This window comes from Pelophylax lessonae, assembly GCF_965119305.1.
Source record: "Pelophylax lessonae genome assembly, chromosome: 4".
Taxonomy (NCBI): domain Eukaryota; kingdom Metazoa; phylum Chordata; class Amphibia; order Anura; family Ranidae; genus Pelophylax; species Pelophylax lessonae.
The window spans coordinates 70,374,120-70,397,528 of record NC_138771.1 but is presented as its reverse complement, the minus strand read 5'-3'; the positions used below and the strand labels follow the sequence as shown (position 1 = coordinate 70,397,528).

General features: G+C 40.7%; 1 protein-coding gene across 1 annotated transcript in view; it reads left to right on the top strand.

The window, feature by feature from the left end:
- IQGAP1 (IQ motif containing GTPase activating protein 1) overlaps positions 1 to 23,409 on the top strand; it is a 284,753-nt gene that overhangs the window by 216,414 nt on the left and 44,930 nt on the right. Inside the window, exons 16-19 of the mRNA XM_082253376.1 lie at positions 12,696 to 12,786; positions 16,140 to 16,307; positions 16,628 to 16,770; positions 19,989 to 20,159. Coding sequence (XP_082109502.1) covers positions 12,696 to 12,786; positions 16,140 to 16,307; positions 16,628 to 16,770; positions 19,989 to 20,159 — 573 coding nt within the window. The remainder of the gene's footprint in view (positions 1 to 12,695; positions 12,787 to 16,139; positions 16,308 to 16,627; positions 16,771 to 19,988; positions 20,160 to 23,409) is intronic.

The following is a 23,409-nucleotide window of genomic DNA, read 5'->3' as shown; positions in this document are numbered from 1 at the left end:
AGCATTCTTTGAATGTTGTCCATGCCAAATGAGTGACTCCTTGTGGTTACTGTGCAGCAGTGGAGCCACTCAGCATGGGAGCTAAGAGGCAGTGAGGATCACTGTAGTAGCATCACCAGCTACTACATTGATTCTCAGCTTCCACAGAGATAGGCCAGGTATGGAATATGCATACCTGCATTGATCCAAACTGGACCAATGTAATTATGCAGAAAAAACAATGCATATATTCCTAAAGTTCAGGTTTAAAGTGAATATAAACTGCAAGGCACATAGTTACTGAGCTCTGTATATAACAGGCATAAAATGTGATAAGGTCCTGACACTCTAGACTGATAAACTGCACGAACGCTGCAGGCCGTTGTCCCTTCATAACTCCTTTCATGTTTCCATATATATATCCCAAGCAATGACGAGCCCCTTATAATATGAGACGCTTTTGATGAATTAGTCGTGGTCATAGACTGCGATGATTCATATTACTGTTAGCATAATCATTCTTGCGTTGTGCTCAGAGTACCATCACTCAGACATCTTGGTTTTATATAATTTGTGCTATAAACTTATTCTCACTGTTAGACTTTGTGTATAATAGACGGGTTGTACAGTAAGCTTTGTGTACTGCTCAAGCAGAGAAACCGATCCCCCGTCATATGGAATTGATTATAACTGTCAATGGGGGGTGACAGATGTGAGTTGGAGATAGCAGTTCCTGTTTTTTTCCCCATTTTGTGCAGTAAACAAGACTGGAAGGTGCAAGATTTGCTGCATTGCCCTTTGGCAGATTTATAAAACGTAACTCAGAATGTTTAGGAAACTGAGGAACATTTGGGATAGGTTTTTCCTTATACGTCTGCATTTTCATGTGTTTTCGGTGCATTTTCATATGTTTTTCATGCACTCCTGTCGGAGTCTCTGGGGCCACAAATGCACCAAAAGAAGTACCTGCACCTTTTGTTAAAACAGGTAGAAAATATGTTGCCAGCATACCTTAATCTTCTGCAATAGAAGCACCCTTATTGACGTTCGTTCAGTATGTCATGCTACATGGTAAGCTGAATGAATTTTGGTAAAGAAGAATTCCTTGTATGAATACTTTATAAAATAGTTAGATTGGTCCAGCTTGGAGCTAAGTAAACCTGGAAGCTGGGAATTACTGAAGTAGATACTGCTACTCCAGTGATCTCTACTAGCTTCCTGGTCCTATGCTGAGCGGCTGCCCTTCTGCTTACTGAACACAGGAGATTGGCTGCTTGGCACTAGCACCATTCGGAGATGCTTTGCATTTTCTGAAGGCTGTTTTTGTCTCCATACATGATGCCTTTGCAGTTGCTTGGACTCTAGGCAAAGTTAGCTTAAAGGAGAAGTATGGGGTAAGCTGTGTGGCTGTACTTCTCCCGTGGATCACAGGAGTGCAGTTCGTTTTGCAATCATTTGTCCCGGACGGAAGTCCACTCTCTGCTGATGTCACAGAGCTGGTCCAGGCTCGGGTGTCATCACAACATAGGAGTCATGCCTAGACCGTCACCCAGCTCAGCCTCTCAGCGAGCAACTGAGAGCCTGAGCCGGCCACTCCCGCCCCCTCCACAGCCCAGCGTGCCAGTGAGCAAGGAGGGGGCAGAGCAGAGAGCTGCTGACTGACTGTCAGCAGCTCTCTGCTCACGGAGCTGTGAGAACAGAGCGATCGGCAGTGTTTAATCGCTCGGTTCTCAGTGTTATAGGCGCCGGGGAACAGATGCAGCATCAGACCGATGCTGCAATTACCTAGGTAAGTATGAATCTAAAGGGGGAAAAAAACGTACATCTCAAACACACTGGATACACTCTACTTCTAGAAGTCTTTCCTCCTGGCAGCAGCATTTTGGCAGAAATGACGATTGCAAACGCATCAAGCACTTGGGCATTAATTCATTTCATTGGCCACAATGATAACTTAATCTGGCCATTGAAATTAATTACCACTTAATCTCAAAATGCGCCTAGAGTTAACGTTCATTTAGACATGTTTACACGCGTCAAGCCTTTTTTTTGCCAGAACGCTGCTGCTCCTGGATGCGCTGGCAGTGAGGGTTTATTCTGTCTCTAAATGCCCGTCTTTAAACTCCTATAAATGCCTATAGTGTACATGGGCACATAGGCTAACATGCAAGGGTGTTTAGAGGCAGGAAAAAAAAAAGTCAGACGCCCCTAACAGCAGCATTATAAGGCCCCCCTTTTTTTTTAAAATGAACTAACAATATGCTGTATAGGGCAGCTAGAGCAGAAAGAACTCCGGTCATGAGAGTGTAAACAAGAGTTAAAGCTTCCAGCCAGATCATGCATTGGCTCCGTTGCAGGGTGTAAGAGAATTTGTACAGGAACTGATTTTCAGTCCAAGCATTTCCTCCCGCTGCTGAGCTGGGCTGAAATAACCATTTCTATTCAGTGAGCTCAGGGGCTGCCAGACTAGGCTACACAACATGCCTGGGCAAAATTGCCTTATTTAGTCATGAGCTCTGAAAAGTGCTGTGTACCCAACACACAGTGACTTCACATGTTGAGGGACAACAACCAAATTTAGCAAAATATTAGAAAAACAGAGATGAATATGTGAAACTTGAATGTTTGTCGTCTCTGGTTGGTTGGGCACAGCAGACTCATATGCCATCTAACTTAGAACAAGATTTTGCTCTTCCTTCCCCTATTTTAGTATATAATGTCTGCAAGATAATGGCATTTTTCTAAATTGTTAGATTAAAAAATGTCAAAAAAAGTTCTTAAATTTAGCGCTGCTTCCTTAAATCAATAAAACATGCTAATATTACATAACCTGTAAATACAATCAATTATACATAAAGTGCCAGTGCAATCAATAATGTATAAATTGATAGTGCAATCAAACAAGTAAAAGTTCTTCAATGATAATAATGTGCGAGTGCAGGTGATATCTTCCCATATAGGATTCAGGTGACACTCCGTGCTCCCCTCCTTGAGTCCCCACCAGTAATATTATCAAAACCAGCGTGGTGTTTGGGTGGATGGATTTAGCTTCTTCCCTCTCTGGCAGTGAAGAAGGCTCTCAGCATAAAGGGGGTATACATTCCAGTGACGGGAATGATAATCATAGCATAATACTGTTTGCTTTATTGAAAGATTAAAAGCATAAATCGCCGCCACAGCGTTCGTATCAGCTGTCAGTTTGGCGTCTCTAACTCATCCCCGTTGCTGCGTTTCGCCCCTCCCACTGGGCTTCTTCAGAAGCTGGGGGCACTCGTGATTGGCTCTCTTATATCCTAAACTCCCCCTACTACACCAAATTCCTCCCACTTCTCCATGTTACTTCCTATTTACGATGCTGTTATCAGCCGGAAGTGGTGCGATCGCTATATTGGTATACCTGGCACTATTACTTCTTACTTATGAGGTTCTTTATCACTTACTGTTGGCCATATTGGTACACCCCTTTTGTTGATTACTTCTTCCTTCATATGTCTCCACCCTTGTAATAGTTCCCACATAATGTGCCAACATTAAATCATCAAGAGGTAACTATACATGGAGTTTGGTCAATTACAATGTAGCTGGGTACCAATAAATCAAATATAAACCAATGGATATATATGTCCCATATAATAATTCTACCTGTTCTCGTCTATATGAACCGCGTAACCCATGCTTATGCATTTACAACATTAATAAGAATGCAAATGTATATACAAAAATTAAGAATAAAACCTAATTGTTCCAAATAACCACATAATAAAAAAAATTACACAATATAAAAAATTTGTAAATATATAAAAATAAATGAATGAAAAAATAAATTTTTAAAAAAAAATATAAGGAAATATATACAAAATAAATTTTTTAACTAATTTCACATCCTAATAGGTACGTGACTTATGTACTGCCAAACGTGATGAACCTTGAAATTTCCTATACAGTACTTGCATGTAGCATTAGATTGAAAGTGCGTTGTTTTTTGTTTTTCTTTCAAGCTCTGCGTGTAAGACATTTTCCACACCTGAAAAATCCCACCTGGTCTAAGAAAGTGACCGTTTTTTTGGGTGGGTCAGGGATACTTTTCACAATTTTATCTTTCAATGTTGGTGTGCATCTATATATGAATCTAGGGCATTTTGGTAAGGCTTTGGCAAAGATAGGGTCAGGGTGGCAGGAAACCAGACCACACGGGGATGCAGGTGAAATAAAGCAGTTTATTGGAGCAAACAACAACAAACGCACAGCAAGAGTGAGGAAGTGGGAGCAGGAACAAGCCGGAGTCAGGTCCAGAAACGGGTAGTCATAGAAGCCGAGGTTGCGTCTAGAAGCGGGTCGTCTGCCGATGCAGGGTCGAGAGCCAGGAGAGTCGTCAGCCAAGCCAGGTCATACACAGAGGAACACGGAGAACAGAAGACTGCTAGCAGAGATGCACCTTGGAGCACAAACACAAGGGCAAGGACTGCAACCCATCAGGTGATAGATATAGTCAGGTGTGCAGCATCATCACTGTGCAACACCCATACAGCAGGCAAATGATGATGCAATCAGAGTTTATAAGAGGCAGTAGTCTGCACATGTCCAAGATGGCTGCCAACAGGAGGGCATGGTAAGGCCTTGACAGGTTTATGCTTGGAAATTTTATCACTGTTGTAAGTGCATTTATGCTTTTAATCTTTCAATAAGCAAACAGTAATATGCTATAATTATCTCTCTCTTCATTGGAATGTTTACCAACCTAATGCTGAGAGACTTGTTCACTGCCAGAGAGGGAAGGAGCTAAATCCATCCACCCATATACCACGCTGGTTTTGACCATATTGCTTGTGAGTGGGGTCTCATGAGGGGAGTCACGGAGTGTCACCTGAATCCTATATGAGAAGACATCACTAGCACTCGAACCTTATTATTATTGAAGGGCTTTTACTTGTTTGATTGCAATGTCACTTTATGCATTATTAATTGCACTGGCACTTTATGTACAGTATAATTGATTGTATTTACACGTTATGTTATATTAGCATGTTTTATTGATTTAAGAAAGCAGCGCTAAATTTAAGAACTTTTTTTGTCATTGTTTTTACAACCTTTCACAATAGCAGCAGCTCCTTTTTTATTTATCTTATTTAATTTTATTTATGTGACCTTTTATGCACTTTCACTATTGGTTACAATAAGTGGTAACCATTTACACATGATTTTGTATGCACTTTAATTGACAGGACACTGATCAAAAAACCCATAGTGTGGGTAATACCATCTTTCATAGATTAAAAAATGTGAGCCTGCTCAAATTACAGCCTGTTGGCACTATCTGGCTTGCCAAAAGTCTATAGATCTATTGACTTTAGTTGAAGGAGCTGGGTGGAAATGTGTCAGCTGAACAGTGACTGTATCCAGTCTAATGCAGTCAGGTTTTGGTATCCAACAGCCATTGGTCCTTCTACCTGTTGATGCCAATAGCCAGCAGGGGCAATTCCTACATCCATACTGTTTAGCATGGATGAAGGCATCTAAAGGTGTTTGGCTAGCATAGGCTGGCCATATACAGTTGAAATCTCAGACGATTCATCATGGACTGGCCTCTGGACTAGGATGACTCCCTCTGCCGGGAGAATACAGTAACTCCGTGGTAGGCATTCCCCCATCAACACAGTCAGTCAGAAACAAGCGATTTTCTAAAAGAAAGAAAATCAAATCATCTATGGCCAGCCTTAAACCTAGTACACACTACTAGATTTTGTTTGTTCAACCCAGCAGGGCTGAACAAAAAAAAACAAACAGCTCAGGAGGAGCCGCTGTACTAACTATGCAATGTTATTACAGCAATCCCCTCCGCTGTACTATTGTGTTCCGCCAGAACTCTCTGGTTAGTGCTCTCATCCGTTGGCTTCTGGTGTACTGGGTGCAGTGCACATGGGCCGAATGTTGGCCAATTTTCTCTTGAGTCGGCCGATGCCTTTCGACATTTGTGTGGCCCGTGTGTACAAGGGGCTTAAGTCTTGCTGGTGTGTGTTAGGGTTTGAGCCACCCGCTGGTTATCCAAGACTGTCTGGGAGCCTCCCCATGCTTGGCTTCTGATAAGCTGATAGATAAACTAAAAAACAGGTTACTAGTGAACTGCTTGCAATGTAGAATATTTGAAACCTTGGTTCCTAATTTGCAGCCTGAGGGCTGCTTGCATTCCTTTGGGACTGGTTGTGCAGCTCTTACTCCCCAGCAGTCAATATTAGGAGCATTGATTTGTAAATGAGCTGTAATAGTACTGGTCTCTACTGTAGTATATCTGACACTCTTCTGCAGCATTACATATACTGAACATTATGTGTGACTCCTTAGTGATGCCAGGGGTCACAGCTGAGGCCTCCATATTTCATAAATTGACAACCATTGCATTAAAGTAGCATAATAAAGCTTTTCTGTGTTTTTGTATCCTCCAATGCAAAGGAGTAATCCATTTGACTAGCGACAGCAGTAACTCAGGTTTCAACGAATGCCTTGGCGTCTCACAGCCTTGTAATGTGTGGGGTGAGATCTCCCTATTGGGGTCTCAAGCAGAAGTGAAGATCTAGCAGGTTGTCACACCCTAGTTGTCACACCCTAGTCAACTCATCCTAAACCAGAGAAATGAATTTTGAGCGGAGTTGTTCTTTCATAACTATTTTCCTTAAGGTGTGTCTATATGTATTCTGCAGAAGTTCTAGACTGCGGTGCAAAATTTTTGCTGGGACCATAGTTAACATAAATGAAACTTGAAGGCACACTACCTTTGACACCTATGGGGGGTTACGAATCGACTTTTATACAACCGCCCTGTTGGATTTTTGCCGCTCGACCAGCGCTGCCAGCTATAGCTGCCAGCGCTGATCAGTGTATTCTGATGGTGAGGAGGTTTCCCTGCTGTCAGGAAACAATAGCTCAGCAAGAGGATTCTCCCATCCACCTTTAATGTGTGGATAGGAGAATCAAGTACCGTATTTTCTGACGTATAAGACGACTGGGCGTATAAGACGACCCCCTAATTTTTAAGTTAAAACATAGGTTTTGGGCTATACTCACCGTATAAGACTACCCCCCCTTCCGAAGGAAGGCAACGCCATTGAAAAACATCAGATTTCTCATACATCTCCAAGGTACCCTAGTACTGTAATACATGTAATCTCTCATAATATCTCCAAGGTACCCTTAGTATTACCAGTAGATGTAATCTCAAGACGCTGGCTGTGCGGGAATCCTGTACCGGTATACCGTATGTACCGTAGCTTCGGCTACATACAGTATACTGCGTTGAGCCAATCACAGTGAGCGATGGATTCTATTATTGAATGCAAAGCCTGCTCGGATTGGCAGAGTCAGAGAGGCGGGGCTGATGTTACTCTGCCAATCCGAGCAGGCTTTGCATTCAATAATAGCATACATTGCTCTCCCTGATTGGCTCAGCGCGGTACACTGTATGTAGCCGAAGCTACGGTACATACAGTATACCAGTACAGCACTCCCACACAGCCAGCGTCTTGAGAGATTACATCTACCGGTAATACTTATACTTAGGTTACCTTGGAGATATTACACTCGGCATATAAGACGACCCCCCATTTTCAAAAGTAGTCTTATACGCCAGAAAATACAGTAATTTTTTTTTAATTCAACCTACTGGTTGAATGAAAGAAAATTCATCATCTATGTGATGCCTTATATGCTTGGGCCCCCCATAATTGCCATATCGTGGTGAGCGACACCACTTCTTGCAAAATGCTCAATAGGAAAAGTTCTTATTTAACAGGCACAGAACATTATTTTCCTCGTTCAAGCCTACTGAGTTAAGGAGAAATAGCAATCCATAAGTCCTCATATATATGTATTTTTTTTTCCATATGTGCTGAACTGAGAGGCACAGGAGTCTATCAAAAAATTATTGCAGAGGTTATGCTGTCAGTATAGATGCACATGGTGCTTAGTTCTTCTTTTCTAAAGCCTTCTCCTCCTTTTATTAGCATTAACTCATAGCTGTGTTTTAATATTACTGTATATGTTTCTGCCCATTCATTCTCTCACTTCCTCTGTGATGGTAATCTCCAACGCACTCACGCGTTCTCCCTCCCCAGCAGGCAAAGCCACAGCTTCCTTACCCACAGATCACTTTTGGCGAATTCCCCGCTCTGCTTCACCCGCCATGAAAAATAACACACAGGGGTTTGCAGTTGGACTTGTCAATAGGTTTCATTCATTTTTAGTCATTTACAACAATTGTGCAATTTGTTTTACTGGGAAAAGACTAACACCAGTGGAACCATTTCAGTGCAGACTTTAAAAAGCAGGCCTGTTTTGAACACGAATAAATAGTGGGGATTCTGTGATCCTTCCAATGTAAGAAAAATAACGTATAGCCTAAATTAACAAAAGTATACAGTATGAGTTCAATGTTTTTAAAGCTAACATCTATTTAAAAAATTGTGTCCTCTCATGTTCATAATGTTACTGATAATTCCCATTCTTCCCCCATCCATGGTTGGTATAGCCCTAGAGACAGGGTTTTTTTTCTCAGCAAATTTGGTGCAGGAACTCCTCCCTTTCGAGTCACCCCTTGACTCCGCCCCTACCCGTTTCCGAGCACCATTCATTTGTTCCACCCCTTACCCACCTCCTAGTACCACCCCTTTTAGAGAATACAGAACCAAGTATCATTTTGTGGTGCCAAGTATTTTGTATGGCATTTGTTACAATAGACCCTCCTGCAGTCAGCTAAAGTAGATTCCTCCCAGCAACGATTGCCCCCCCCCCCCCCAAGCAACATAAGACCCACCCCTCAGCCACAATAGATTCCCCACGAGCAACAGAAAACCTCCCTAGCAACAATAGACCCTCTTCCTCCACAAAAATAGGTCTCCTGCAGTAACAATAGTTTCACCAGCATCAATAGACCCTCAAGCACATCCCAGCACCCCTTGCCATTACATACATGTAGTTGTGGAGGTGCCGGAACTGCGTTCCCCCACGTTCCTGCTGAAAAAAAGCCCTGCCTATAGAACTTTGGTCCTTAGCACCTAAATATTCCCAAGCAGGAAAGATCAGAAGTTGCCACCACAATAGCTCGTTCAGCTATCGCACTTTTTATATTTGGTTTATGATTTATTTGATCTCCACAAACTTCTTGGCCTTGGAAGAAATGATAGTTTTGTATTACCAGAGAACATTTATACAAAGGGTAAGTAGTGTTTGCTGCTTCTTAATGTAAACAGCTTGTGTGGTCTCTTGGAACAATCGTTGACTATGACTAGTCATCACTGGAGGGTTTTATGAAAGGCCTGTGCACAGGATACAGCTCATTATGAAAACGATCTTTTTTTTCTTTATCTGCAAGGAAAATACGGTGCTGGTTGTTGCTTAAATATCACGCCTTACACACAGGAAATTGTGGCTCCATTACTCTGGTAGAGCACAATTAACTCTTGTTTTCATCTTAAATTTTCCTAATTTATACATAAGAAAAATAAATCAAATTGCAATTTTTATTGCATATAATGAAATATTAAATTTATGAAAAGTCTGAAAATGGTATAAAATACAAGTAATTTAATACAAATAATTGTTTGCATGAGCATCGCTGTGCTCACTTCTGTATTCATTTTTTTTTACTTTTTTTGAATGAGCCTTTTGACATAATGCTAATATTGACATCTAGACCCTCAGCCTGGCTAAGTCGTTCTAACCTTGCCCACTTAGGGTTAGCCATATTGAGATGAATTTATTAACCTTAGATTTGGTTTACTATAACATCACTGTGTTTTCAGTTTTGAGTGCATTAGGCTCTCTGTGGTCGATTTACTAAAGGATAATAGACTGTACACTCTGCAAGTGCAGTTGCTCCAAAGCTTAGTAAATGAGGTAAAAGTTCACGTTGCAAAGAAAACCCAATCTCGTACAAGAAAAACAAAAAAAAAAAAAAAACGTATTTGCTTGGACATGATTGGATGATGGAAGTCAGCAGAGCTTCTGCTCATTTACTAAGCTCTGGAGCAACTGCCCTTGCAGAGTGCAACTGCAGTTTGCAAAGTGCACAGTCTATTTGTCTTTAGTAAATCAACCCCTGTGTCATGTCATATGCAACTACATGGCTTCAGTGTGAATTCTTTAAGACCAGCTTTACATATATGAGATGTAGTAACACACTGTTTTAACATACGTTGCATGATCATGCCCACGTCGCACTGCCATCCATCATAAATGCCACCCATTACATCAATGCATATTGCAGCACTTCATAATGCACAGTAATATGCTACTGTGTGCTGTGATGTGCCACAACTACAAAAAATGGTGCAAGTGTATGTCTAGGTCAGTTGTGGTTAATTGGCATGCCACTCAAAGGAATGGGCTTCCTTAAAACCCCATTTTGGGCAGCAGCAGCAAAAAATTACCCTCGCAGGGGCCTCCTTGCAGTGCAAGGTTTAAATTCTCATTAAGTCTAGGTGTAGAGGATTAAACTAGAATATTTAGCTTATTCCTTGCCCTGGCAGGCTTCCACCATGCTGTGAAACCTTAACTCGAAGCCTTTCCCTTCACCGCTCAGCTAGTTATAGGCCTTCTGACGTCGGAATGTACAATGCCGGAGAGAAGAGGGGAGTGCTCATTGCTGAGGGAGTGAGGAATAAGGTACAAATACTTGTTTATTCCTTTATCCATGGACTAAATCAGCATTTACCCTTGTAGTGCAGAGGGCTCCACTACAATGGTATTTTTTTTTTTTTTGCATCCTGTAGTTCAGCTTTAAGGCAACATACCTTAATGCCCATGATGTTAGGGAGGGGGTTAAAACATGTAATAAGCAGACCTTGCATTCTGGAGCAAGAACCACTTCAAAGCTGGGTTCCAGGAATTCAACTATTTTGTAAAAATTCCAGGCATAGCATGAATTAAGTGTCTACCGTCTCGTAGACTTATCTCTATTATTCACATCTGATTTTTGCTCCAGGAAGATAACTTCTGGAGCTCCAATGCTGCTCACTGTGGTCTTAATTCCTTCTAGAGCAGAGTTGCTGGAACTGCTGTGCCCTCCCTCCTCTTTCTTCTGCTTATTCACAGAAGCCTTTGTATTATGTGAACTCTTTCACAAAATACAACGGCTTCTGTGAATGGGCAGCAGAGGGGAAGGGCGGGCATAGCTGCTGTGTGACAGCTGGAGTGTGTGTTCTAGGAGTGCAATAAATCTGTCACATATAAGTAATGGAGATAAATTCTAGAGCTGACATACACCCAGTTGGACTTAACTCATAGTGTGCCTACACGTTTTGCAAAGTTGCTGAATTCCTGGAATTCAGCTCTAAAGTTTACTCTGGGGTACTGACCAAATACATTTGTTGTGTGTATTATTATGTGAATCTTGGTGTGCTTTGTGTATTTTTTTTGGATCTGTGCAGTAACGAAGTTGAAACTTCACCTCCTGTGCAGGATCTTTTTTTAATAAAGACCGATCACCACTGCTCTCTCTCTCTCTCTCCTCGTGCTGCGTGACTGGCCTTGTCTCTGCCCCAACCTGTAATTTTCTGCCGACAATCTGTAGTGGGTGGGGCCTGCTGGGTCCCTCCCACAGCTCTGCTCTCTGCACAGTCTATGTACAGCACAGTGATGATGTCACCTCTACTTTTAAAGTTTGCAAAAACTTTTGATGCACACAAAATTCATTTATATCCTTCGTAGTTTTTGATAAGTATATTAATAAAAGTTTGTGTGTGCCTAGAGTTTGATTTTAATGATCTAATACTGCAGATATACAGCTGGGGTGGTTTAGGCTCAGGAATGTCTAGGCACAGGAAATGCAATGATTTTCATGGGGAGTTTAAGACAAAAGGGGCATTTTTTGGGTACTGCTAAGCCCGAATAGCATTTTCGAACTGTTTTTCTTTATTTTAATGTATTTTTTTCAATACAGTAAAAGGAAAATGATCAATAATAAATGTTAGATCGCAGCCTAGGTGGTAATTACCAAAGTGTATGATCGTGTATAATGTACGAAAAGTAGGACAAGGCATTCATATAACATTAAAAAATAAAAAGTAATATCAAAAAGAATGGTGGGAATAAAAGAATCACTACGGGCTCATTCACATGGGCTCCGAGGCCCAGCTGCGTCCTTCCATATATTCAGAGCGCTGCCAAGCCACGTGCAGCCAACCCAGGACAATCAACAGACCCGCCCGAGCCCGGAAGGCACATTAAACAAATAATGCAATTAACAATTCAGATGTTCCCTATAACAAAGAGTTTCAAATCTACTTTTAATCACATAGTACTGCTGTGCCATGTAGCCCGTAGCATATGTTGTAGATGACTATAAAGTATTCTGTATTATCCTAGTTTCCCATATTCCATTGTTCCGGACTATTTCAGTCCCAAGTTTTAGCAACACTTCTTTACAATTTCTTAGAGGTGAAGCTATCTACAAGATTAATTAGTGCTGAAAGGGTTTTAACTGTACACAGATTTTCATAATGGTGTCTTCATGAATCTTATTGATCTCAGAGGAAATCCAACATCTTCTGATTACTGCATAGTTCTGTTAAGGTAGACAGCAGTGCCCTCTGCTGGTCAATGATTAGATATTTATATTTAGAAATATTGTGCATATTTGCTGTAATGTGATCTACAGATGATAGACAAATCATCTTTACATCATGGCTCCTAGTACAAGCATTTATTTTTAATGGTTTGCCCTCTAGGAAACAAAAGATGACTCTGCAGTTCTTTGGTTGGATGAAATCCAAGATGGAATTTTCCGCTCTAACAACGAAACAGAAGACGCCCAACGATGTATGTACCTATGTGAATGTGGTCTGGTTTCATTTTTCTGATTATAAACTGTTTTGCTTTGGTGGTTCATAAATAATTTAGGGCGATTTTCTTATAGTTTCATTGATCATATGTAAATTCCCCGGGCGTCTACTTGGGGCTCATGTATACAGGGTTATGCTAGTGCCTGAGCTGCTTTTCTTCCTTATGCAAAGTCAACGTGGATGGTAAAGCAGCTTGAAGCCATACCATGCTTGGTTTAAAAGCAGCTGAAACCATACTGCATTTGATTTGCTTTTGATGCCCATATAAATAAGGGCTCTTGCACAATGGGGTTCTGATCAGATCCGCTTGTCAGTTTTTCAGGTGGATATGAATCGAAACTCCATGTTAGTCTAATGGCAAGTGGATGTTACCAGATGATCACCTCTTGGTCCGTCTAGGTCCAGAAAGGAATGGTGACTCTTTCAGACACCAATATTACGGATTGAAGATAAAGGGATTTAATAGGCGGACACCTAATGAGCCAATTAGCCCCACCAGGGAAAAAAAATGTAATGGACATGGAAGTCTGTACTGTTTAGCTTTGATTCAGTAGGGTACCCCTTAATGTATTCTCTGCTTATTGGAATAGAGGACAGGTGTTTGAAAGGGCCCTAAACCTGTAGGCTGCCTGACACCCTTAGAACATTTGGGGGTTCAGTATATTATCCATATTTTTGTCCAGATACACAACTCAATAAGAGAGATTATAGAGTGGGCCAATTAATTATTTTATGGCTACTAAGGCAAGTGTACAGCTTCTACATATACACAGCAAAATTCATATAAGGTGTCTTAGACATCCTTTAGAATTCTGTTGGGGAGCAGCAACAAAGTGTCGGTGCTTGCACCCGATTCATATGCCTGTCAGGGTTAGGTACATAAATCCATTGCTACATGCACTGAGGTGGAAGAACCTATACTGGACACTTCTTCCTCAGTGCGCTCACCCCCCTCCTCCCCCAGCACTGCACCCGTCACACTGACAGGCACATGGCCAAGGAGTTTTGTACTAGGAGACAGTGGAAACAGAAAGACTAATTCCCCATCAGGTGTATTTTACTTTTGATTGACAGCGCACAGTAGTGGTCGGATCAAAAGCCACTGTTCAGCCTATAGCGGCTTTGGAATCCACCCACTGCTATGCTCTGTCAATCAAAAGTAAAGAGGACCGGATGGTGAACTAGTCTCCCAGTTCCTCATCAGACTCCGCCCACCCAGTGACAGGTCATTTCCCAAATATGGGCATTACCTTATTTGGGTAATGACATCACCATTATCCCCATCCACGTTGTTGACTTTGAGCTCTCGGCCAGGAAATTTCCAGATGAACAGCTAAAAGGAGCTAATATTGTAAGCTCTTCTGAGCAGGGCCCTCTTAATCCTCGTGTATTTTATTGTATTGTAACTGTATTGTCTCCCTCTAACATTGTAAAGCGCTGCGTAAACTGCTGGCGCTATAGAAATCCTGAATAATAATAATAATGGAGCACAGGCACAGCCTGCTCTGAGTAATGGTGTACCTCTGTATGCAGATCGTAGTTGGTCTTGATTACCACCAGTTTCCTAATCTGTGAACTGGTACTGATCCTTTAAGAATCTGTTGCAGCCATAGTGGCGGTAGTAAGAACTACCTGAATTTGCTGCATGTGTCGGTAATATTACTGACATTGGTGCAGATGTTTGTCTGAATTAGGCACAGGTAGTTCTTAAGGAAACTACCTCCATAACTTTATTGAACTCCCCAGACACTGTTTAACATTATAGGTGCACCAAACGGAAATTTTGGTGCCGAAACCGAAAATGCAGGATGCACTTGGCCGAAAACCGAAAATGACAGTTTTTAAAAAAATATTTATATTTTTATATATAATTGTATTGTATTCAACTTTTTAATTAATATCATCATTTTAAATTAATATAAATTAATTGTCGGACATTATCGGCACCTTTTAGCTCAAGAAAAATGTATCCGTTTAAATTCTATGTATGTCTTCACACTGGTATATTGCACTTCCTTTGTGTTAGGCTGAGTTCATACTATTGCATGACAGAAATCGCATGGGATTCGCACTGCATTGCTGTGCAGATCACATGCGATGTCTGTGAGATGCGAATTAAGCCATATAGTTTGTATGGCTGAATTTGCATTGCATTCGGACCAAAATGGTGCAGGACCCTTTTCTTGGTCCGCACTGGAATCGGATCACATAGGTGTTCATGCGATTCGATTCCTGTCCAATTTGGGGGTATCATTAACTTTCTGTTGACACCCGCAGCGGTTTGCAAAGGGCAGTGTTAACTGCCTGCGAGTTAGATGCGATGCAGAAACCTGCACAGGAATCGCACTGATTTCTGCATCACATGTGTGAACCCAGCCTGAGAAATCCTGCTTGCTGCATTTTTGGGCAGTTAAAAAAACTGCGCTAAAAATGCACCTCCCGGTTGAAATGCATTGAAAACACATTGAAATGCATTGAATACGCAGCAAGATCACATCATTATTTCACCAGTGTTACGTTTTTGAGTAACACGATCTATGAAAAACAAACTATAAGCTCAGTAAAATTGTGGTAAAATCAGCAGTGAATTTGCGGTAAAAATATTCAGCCGCCATTATTGGTACCTTTTTCTCTTATCTGCAAAATGCCGATAACACCATTTTTGCGGCCGAGATTTCAGTGCATCTCTATTTAACATAACTAGTAATCACTGTCCGGAACACTTTGCCCTGTACCTATATACATTTAATGCAGGCATGTCCAACCTGCGGCCCGGGGGCCACATGCGGCCCGGAACCGCAGGCAATGTGGCCCACTGCTCCCTGACAATTTTTTTTTTTGCTGGGGAGGAAGGAAGGCGGGTCGGGGGCACGGCCACAGCGGCTTCCAACTAACTGTAGGCAGAGACTGCCTCAGAAGGGATCATCCACTAGTTGTGTTAAATTAGTGCTGGGGGGGCGAAGCAGCGCGGGAAGGGCGCGGCCACGTTTTATTACTTATATACCCTAACTATAGTATATATTTTATATGCGGCCTGAGAAAATATCTCTACACTCAATGTGGCCCAGAGAAGCCAAAAGGTTGGACACCCATGTTTTAATGTGATTAGTAATATTGGTCTGGAAAGCAACATTAAATTGCCTCTATAGACTTTTTAATATACAATTAGCAAATGCACACTTGTGGTTAGTGGTCAGAGATTTCCATTCCATGCTGCTTGCTTTGCACCTTTTTTTTTCTATTTTGGGTATAAAAACATGTTCACATTTCTGTACTTTTTTCTTAATCAAATCTCCTTATTGTTGTATTTTTTGCTCTTCTTCATTCCAGTTGCTCGTGGTATCTTGGCTATTAATGAGGCTGTAGACAGAGATGACAGTGTCCAGATGCTCAGCGCCCTGCGATCTCCAGATGTTGGACTGTATGGCGTGACAGCAGAATGCGCTCAGACCTATCAAAATGAGTTGTCGGAAGTGAAGAAGAATAAAGCAGCACAAGGTAGAATTAATTCCAGTACAATAGGAAAGCACGTCATTGCCAGCAAATTGGGATCTACAGCACTATACAGTTAATGATGATATGAGTGAGCTATACACTACACTACCTTAGAGCAAATCAAAATAAACTTACTTTGAAAGATTACGTAAATGTAGAACTTGGAGATGACCTAAAGGCATGACTTATGCTGTGTTGTTCTGTGCTTTGCATTATTGGTGAACATTCATCAAATGGGGAAATGTCAGCCATTTATTGCATTGATCTATATGACATGTGTAATGAGAGTCATCCCTCTTTTGAAATGTCTTTATACCTTGTAGGGGACAATGGAAGCGAGTGGGTACAGCACTGGGTGAAGGGTGGCTATCACTATTATTTTAATCTGCATACTAATGAAGGTGGATGGGAAGAGCCACCAGGATTTACACCAAACAATACTCAGCTCTCCAAAGAGGAAATTCAGGTAAGTGGAACAAAAAAAGGTATCTTATCGTCATATAATATTAATGACCGGTGAAGGAAATGGTCTATAATGAAAACATCCATCATTTTAAAACGGAAAGTGTCATCAAGTATGGTGTTTGCTAATTTAATGGGTATGTACTTCAATATATTCCATCTAGGTCTAAGCATCCATCATTTTATAGTGCCTATAAATATCTCAAATGCTAGAAGTTGACACTTCACCTTCTAATTCTTGTAATGTTCTTCCTGTAAATAAGACAAGAACACAGGGATTTGCCATCTGTGCCTGATCAGAACAACTGTCAGGGGATTTTCTTCTTTTAAGGGGTGGGAGTATTTTTTCTAGAGTGGCTTGTGACATGTTTAGTGCAGAAATATCAGTGAGATGGGCACAAGCACTAGTGAAAGGAAGGTTCCATCAGCAACACATACTGCTCTTCCCTTCACTGTCTCCACCACTCAGTTCAGCGCTGGGAGCAAAGAAAGATACCCCTAACTTCCAGGTTTGAGGAGCATGCGACTCCCTGCCATGTAAAAGCTCTGATTCATGCCAAAGCACCCATTCTTTTACGCAAGCGAAAGGATCCCTAAGCTCGAGGTTGCCACTTGGAGCTTAGACGGTGTTCACTCTCCTGATGACCCAAGAAAGGGTAGCAAAGGGAAGATAAGTATGTGCAACTTAGAGCTTCACGATTCTGGATAAAATGAGAATCACAATGTTTAAGCTTAGAATAAAGATCACAATTCTCGGCGTAACATCATCTTTCACTTTACACAAAATGCGCAAATACAGTGTGAAAAAAATACTGCTATGACCGCCATTTTATTCTCTAGGGTCTCTACTAAAAAAATATATAATGTTTGGGGATTCTAAGTAATTTTCTAGCATAAAATACTGATTTTAACTTGTAAGCAATTAGTGTCAGAAAAAGGCTTAGTCTTTAAGTGGGTAAACTGACCTCATTTACAGACCAAAGTTCATCCATTTGATCTGAAAGAACCAAATGATGCAATGTTTCTTTTTATTTCAGCACTGAGCAATGTTGTGATAAACTTTGCCAGCTGCCCTTTTTTTTACAGCTTGGAGCAGAGAACGGCCCTGCGCTTGTTTAACATGAATTGTCGAAATGCCGGTGTAACGTGAGAATTACCTACCCCGTGAGAATTACCTACCCCTCGTCACTTCCGGCCAGGAACAGCTGAGCAGCGCAGCAGTGCGCATGCTCACAGGGCCGGATACCTAAAGGGACAACAGAGGAGCAGACTAGTGCGCATGCGCACTAGTATGGAAATAGCACGGTGTACCGTGGAAAAAACCTACCCACGCGGCGGTTAAATAAAACAGCGGGGCTGCAATACGAATCATCTCCGCTCCTGTGCCTGTCACTTCCCTGCTCTCGGCAAGTAAATATAAAAGCGGCTGGCGTCTCCGTGATTTATGTTTACATACACCCGCCGCCGCTTTTATATTTAGTTGCCGAGAGCAGGGAAGTGACAGGCACAGGAGCGGAGATGATTCGTATTGCAGCCCCGCTGTTTTAATGTAAGCGCTGCATTCCATACAGTGCCGTGAACCGGAAGTGACGAGGGGTAGGTTTTTCTCACGGGTAGGTAATTCTCACGGAACACCGGATTAAGATTGTGAGGGGGGGTTGAATCGCGATCGCAATTTTTTTTGAAGAATAATCGTGCAGCTCTAGTGCAACTTTTTAATTGTACTGGCCTCATAGTGAACCTATTCCTTTGTCCTCCATGGTCTAGCACAGCCTTTTTCGTTTTTTTTTTAACATGGAGGAACCCTTGAAATAGTTTTCCAGTCTTAGGGACCCCCTGTTAATAAATATATCTACAACTCTTGGTATATTGGTGTAACAGTCTGCATGAGTGCCCCCATAGGAAGCAGCTTCCTATGGGGATACTGGCCAAAGAGGAGGAGCCAGGGGTGCCGTGGGGGGAGGGCGTTTTTATTTTTTTGGCCATTTGTGGAGATTTCTGTTCACTTTCTGTTGTGTAAACTCGGCATGATGTGAATAAATATCTTTCCAATGTAAGAATGCCTTCACAGCCAAAGGAAAATTGGCTGCACTCAGGAATTGATGAAAAAGAAGTGTTTTAATTCCTCATAAAAGATGAATACAGACAGTGCATCACAGGAACATGCAACAGGTTGACGTGTTTCACGATACAAATGATCGCTTACTTATTAACTCGGTTAACTTGGTTATGAGTAAGCGATCATTTGTATGGTGAAACGCGTCAACCTGTTGCATGTTCCTGTGATGCACTGTCTGTATTCATCTTTTATGAGGAATTAAAACACTTCTTTTTCATCAGTTCCTGAGTGCGGTCAATTTTCCTTTGGCTGTGCAGTATCTGGATGACGGATCCGACTCGCACCGGAATGCCTTGCCTCACCTGAGCGGCTTTTCTTTATTAGTATTAATGATGCCTTAATGATAGTCCCAAACGTACAAACTCCTTTAGATCTAGCAACAACTATGCAGTACACGTATGCATATAAATTGATTAAATAATTTATGTAAGCTGTTATTATACATAGTTTTAGTAAATCTAAAGTCTGTACAAGGATTGTACAGTCGAATTGTAATATGTATGGTGGCCCATAGACAATTGTCACAGGAACAAGTGACCTCACTGGAAGATTCCCCCTCTGTTCCTCTTCTGATGGCAGCTCAGAATTTTGGATTGACCATCACTTTTGTTCCTAATAATACTGATAATAATGGGCACAGACAGCAATAAACACCTGACAGTTGTTGAAGTACAGTACCTTTTATTTAGTAGCCTTTATTGCTTTGCTGAGATCTTACCATAGGATTGCTGGCCATTGTAGAACAGAGTTCTGTTTGGGGAGTACCATTGCCCTTTTGTCTTTGTATGTGAGATGTGGTGTGGAGTCTAAAAGTCCAGCAAGTAATTAAAATTAGTGAGAGTCATTTCTGAAAATTTCTAAACAAGAACTTGACAATTGAACAAAAAAGTGTTCTATTTCTTTAGACTGGCAGAGGACGATTGCAGCCAGTATAATATTATCTACCAATAATCTGACAGAAGACTATTTCTTAAAGCAGACAAGCTTAGCCTATGTAGTAGTCTACATTTAATTGCTCTAATTACATAAAAAAGATTAACAAAGCTAATACATGTCCAGAATTTCTGTTTTACTAATCATATGTATATTTTTGCCTTTTACAGAGTACCATTTCGGGAGTTTCAGCTGCGTATAACCGGGAACAACTATGGCTCGCCAATGAAAACCTTATTACTAAGCTGCAGGCCCGGTGCCGTGGATTTCTCATACGCAGGCAGTTTAACCATAGAATGAAATTCTTGAAGGAACAGGTCCCTGCTATAACCTGTATTCAGGTGAGCACTGCTTTACAAGGCATGTCAGACTGTGGCCTCTGCAGGATTTAAAGTGATACTAAACAATATCCTTATTCTCCAAAAATAATTTGTATACATCTACTACTTTAACCTTCCTAGCGGTATTCCCGAGTGTGACTCGGGGTAAGATTTTAGTGCCAAAAGCGGTAACCCCGAGTCACACTCGGGGTAGCGCTAAGAAGATCGCTGGATGCTGGAAGAGGTTTTACTTACCTTTTCTCCGGGATCCAGCGAAGACTGCGGGCGGTGTGCGGCGGCGGAGCTTCCTCCCGATTGTCTGCGAGCCCCGGCTTCCGTCTCCGGCGACGTGACGTCCGCCGGGGGGGGGGGGGAACCGGCGGCAAATTCAAATGTAAAATGCACCAAACACACTGATATCATTCAAAATAAAATAAAATCACATTACATTGCCCCCCAGTGCCCTTTCCTGCAGTTTTACTGTAATTTTTATGTAAATATATATATATATATATATATATATATATATATATATATATATATATACAGTGTATATATATATATATATATATATATATATATACATACACATATACATTATATATATATATACACACACACATATATATATATATATATACACGTAATTCTTGTGAATGAGCAGCCCAAACCAACTGTATACATTTTATATATATATATATATATATATATATATACGTATATATATATATATATAATATATGTATACATAATAATATAATATATATAATAAATGTATACAGTTGGTTTGGACTGCTCATTCACAAGAATTACATGCAAAATAATGGTACCGCTTTCAGCACCTAAAATCCAAAAGAATCATACCGCCAGGGAGGTTATAGCTGATTTCCAGGAATTCAACCAGTTTGTAACATGTGCTGGCTTACTAAGAGTTAAATCCAACAAGGTGTTGCCTTGTGGACCTATCTATTTAATTTACATCTGACAGTTTTACCTGGGGCTCTGACAGGAGAGATGCTGTCTTCTGACACACAGCATCTCTGCCTGACTCTCCCCTCCTTTCTGCTGTCTTTTCACAGAAGCCTTTGTATTTTACGAGTCCGCATAATACCAAGCGCTATGTAATTGGGCAGGAGGAGGGGAGGGGCAGACGGGCACAGAGGCTGCATGCGACATTGCAGTTACAGAAGCTGAGACCAGAGGGTCCAGCGTCGGAGTGCCAGAAGTATAGCAATAGCTATGCTCCCGGCGCTCAGTAAAAATGTTAATTAAAGAGATAAGTATACAAGGTGGCATGCACCTTATTGGACTTATCCCCTTGTAATCCAGCACATTTTACAAAGTGGTTGAATTCTTTAATGGTCCGGAAATCAAAGTAGGTGGCTGCACTCCAACATACAGTGGGATCATGGAGAATGAACATAGCCACATTCTAACATGAAGTCAGATCACAGCAAAAAAAAATTTGGAAAAGTTTGAGCAATGGGAGGTGCTAATCTAAATTAAGAATACATCATTGCATAGAACTTTTTCTTTTTTTTTTTTTAAAACCAGAATTGAATGTCACTTTAATTAATTGCGAGTCATCAAAGCTATACTTGTTAACAAGATCTTGCATTTAAGCAGTTCATTACCTTTTTTTGCCTTTGCCATTGTTAACCTTGTGCAGAATGTAAAAGTTTAATACATAAAATTACTGTTTATTTCATAATTCAGACTATAACCATCAAAGTGCTATCTTATGCGTCAGCAGTTAGGTATTCACATGTGACCTGATTTTTCTGCAGTTCTATGTAGTTTACAATCCTTTTTACATATCAGATCTGTAAGGATCTAGACAGTAAGTAAATCTGGTAAGACAGGAACATCTTGTGACAGTTAGTGTTGTCTTGTAAACAGTTGTGTACACTTTTGTTTTGGATTGACGGTGCTCAAGGCCTCACCTTCTATTCACGTGTAGGAGGTGTGTGCTTGAAGGAAGTATGTGGAGGATTCAAGGACAGCGAGAACTGTCAGCAAAAAATACAAGAGGTCATTCCCGTAGGCTGCATCAATACAAATTTTATGTCTAATAGATTCTATTAATTCACAGATGTCACCATTTGCTGCAATTATAAAGGCTGGAATGGACAGCTACATAATCCAAAATAATAGACAGGTTAAAGGAATAGTATGAAAAAAGCGGACAAGGTTTTCTTTACAGAGTGAATTGTGATTCCTTTAGCCCATTAGTCTTTGTTTCTTAAGTGAGTCATCACCGGTTTTGGAGTCGGGTATGGAGAACCCACCAATAAGTCAAATTAAGAACACCCTGCATTGGAGCAAAAACAATGCTCAGTATGCAACATGAACATCATACACAATAAATATAATGATCAACATGAGGAAAGTATTTTCATGATTCTGAGATATTATAATGCAATAAAACAAGTTAATATGCTGTGCTGCAAGATGGATTTTCCATGGGCAACTTTATTTAATTTTGTTGCTCTTTGACATTAGTTTCATCAGTTGTAGTAAGCTACATTTGCAACCTCGCAGAGGAAAAAAAACATTTTTAACCTCCCTGGCGGTATGATTCTTTCAGATTTTAGGCGCTGAAAGCGGTACCATTATTTTGCATGTAATTCTTAAGAATGAGCAGCCCACACCAACTATTTATATATGATTTTTTTTTTTTACTGTGCGTTCTTCTTTATAACATCTCGGGTATGATAAAGTTTGAAACACAAAATCATAAATTATAATATAATAAAAAACTATAAATAAGTTATGTATGTATACATATATGTATATACTGTATATATACATATATATACATATACGTATACATATATTATATATATATATATGTGTGTATGTATATATATATATATATATATATATATATATATATATGTATGTATGTATATGTATATATATATATATATATATGTATGTATGTATATATATATATATATATATATATATGTATGTATATATATATATATATATATATATATGTATATATATACACACATAAAAAGTACAGTAAAACTGCAGGAAAGGGCACTGGGGGGCAAACTAATGTGAATTTATTTTGCATTGTATCAGTGTGTTTGGTGTGTTTTACATTTGAATTTGCCGCCGGTTCAACCCACCTGCGAACGTCACGTCGCAGGAGACGGAAGCCGGGGCACACAGAGGATCTGGAGGAAGATCTGCCGCCACACACCGCCGGGATACATCGCTGGATCCCGGGGACAAGGTAAGTAACCCCTCTATCAGGATC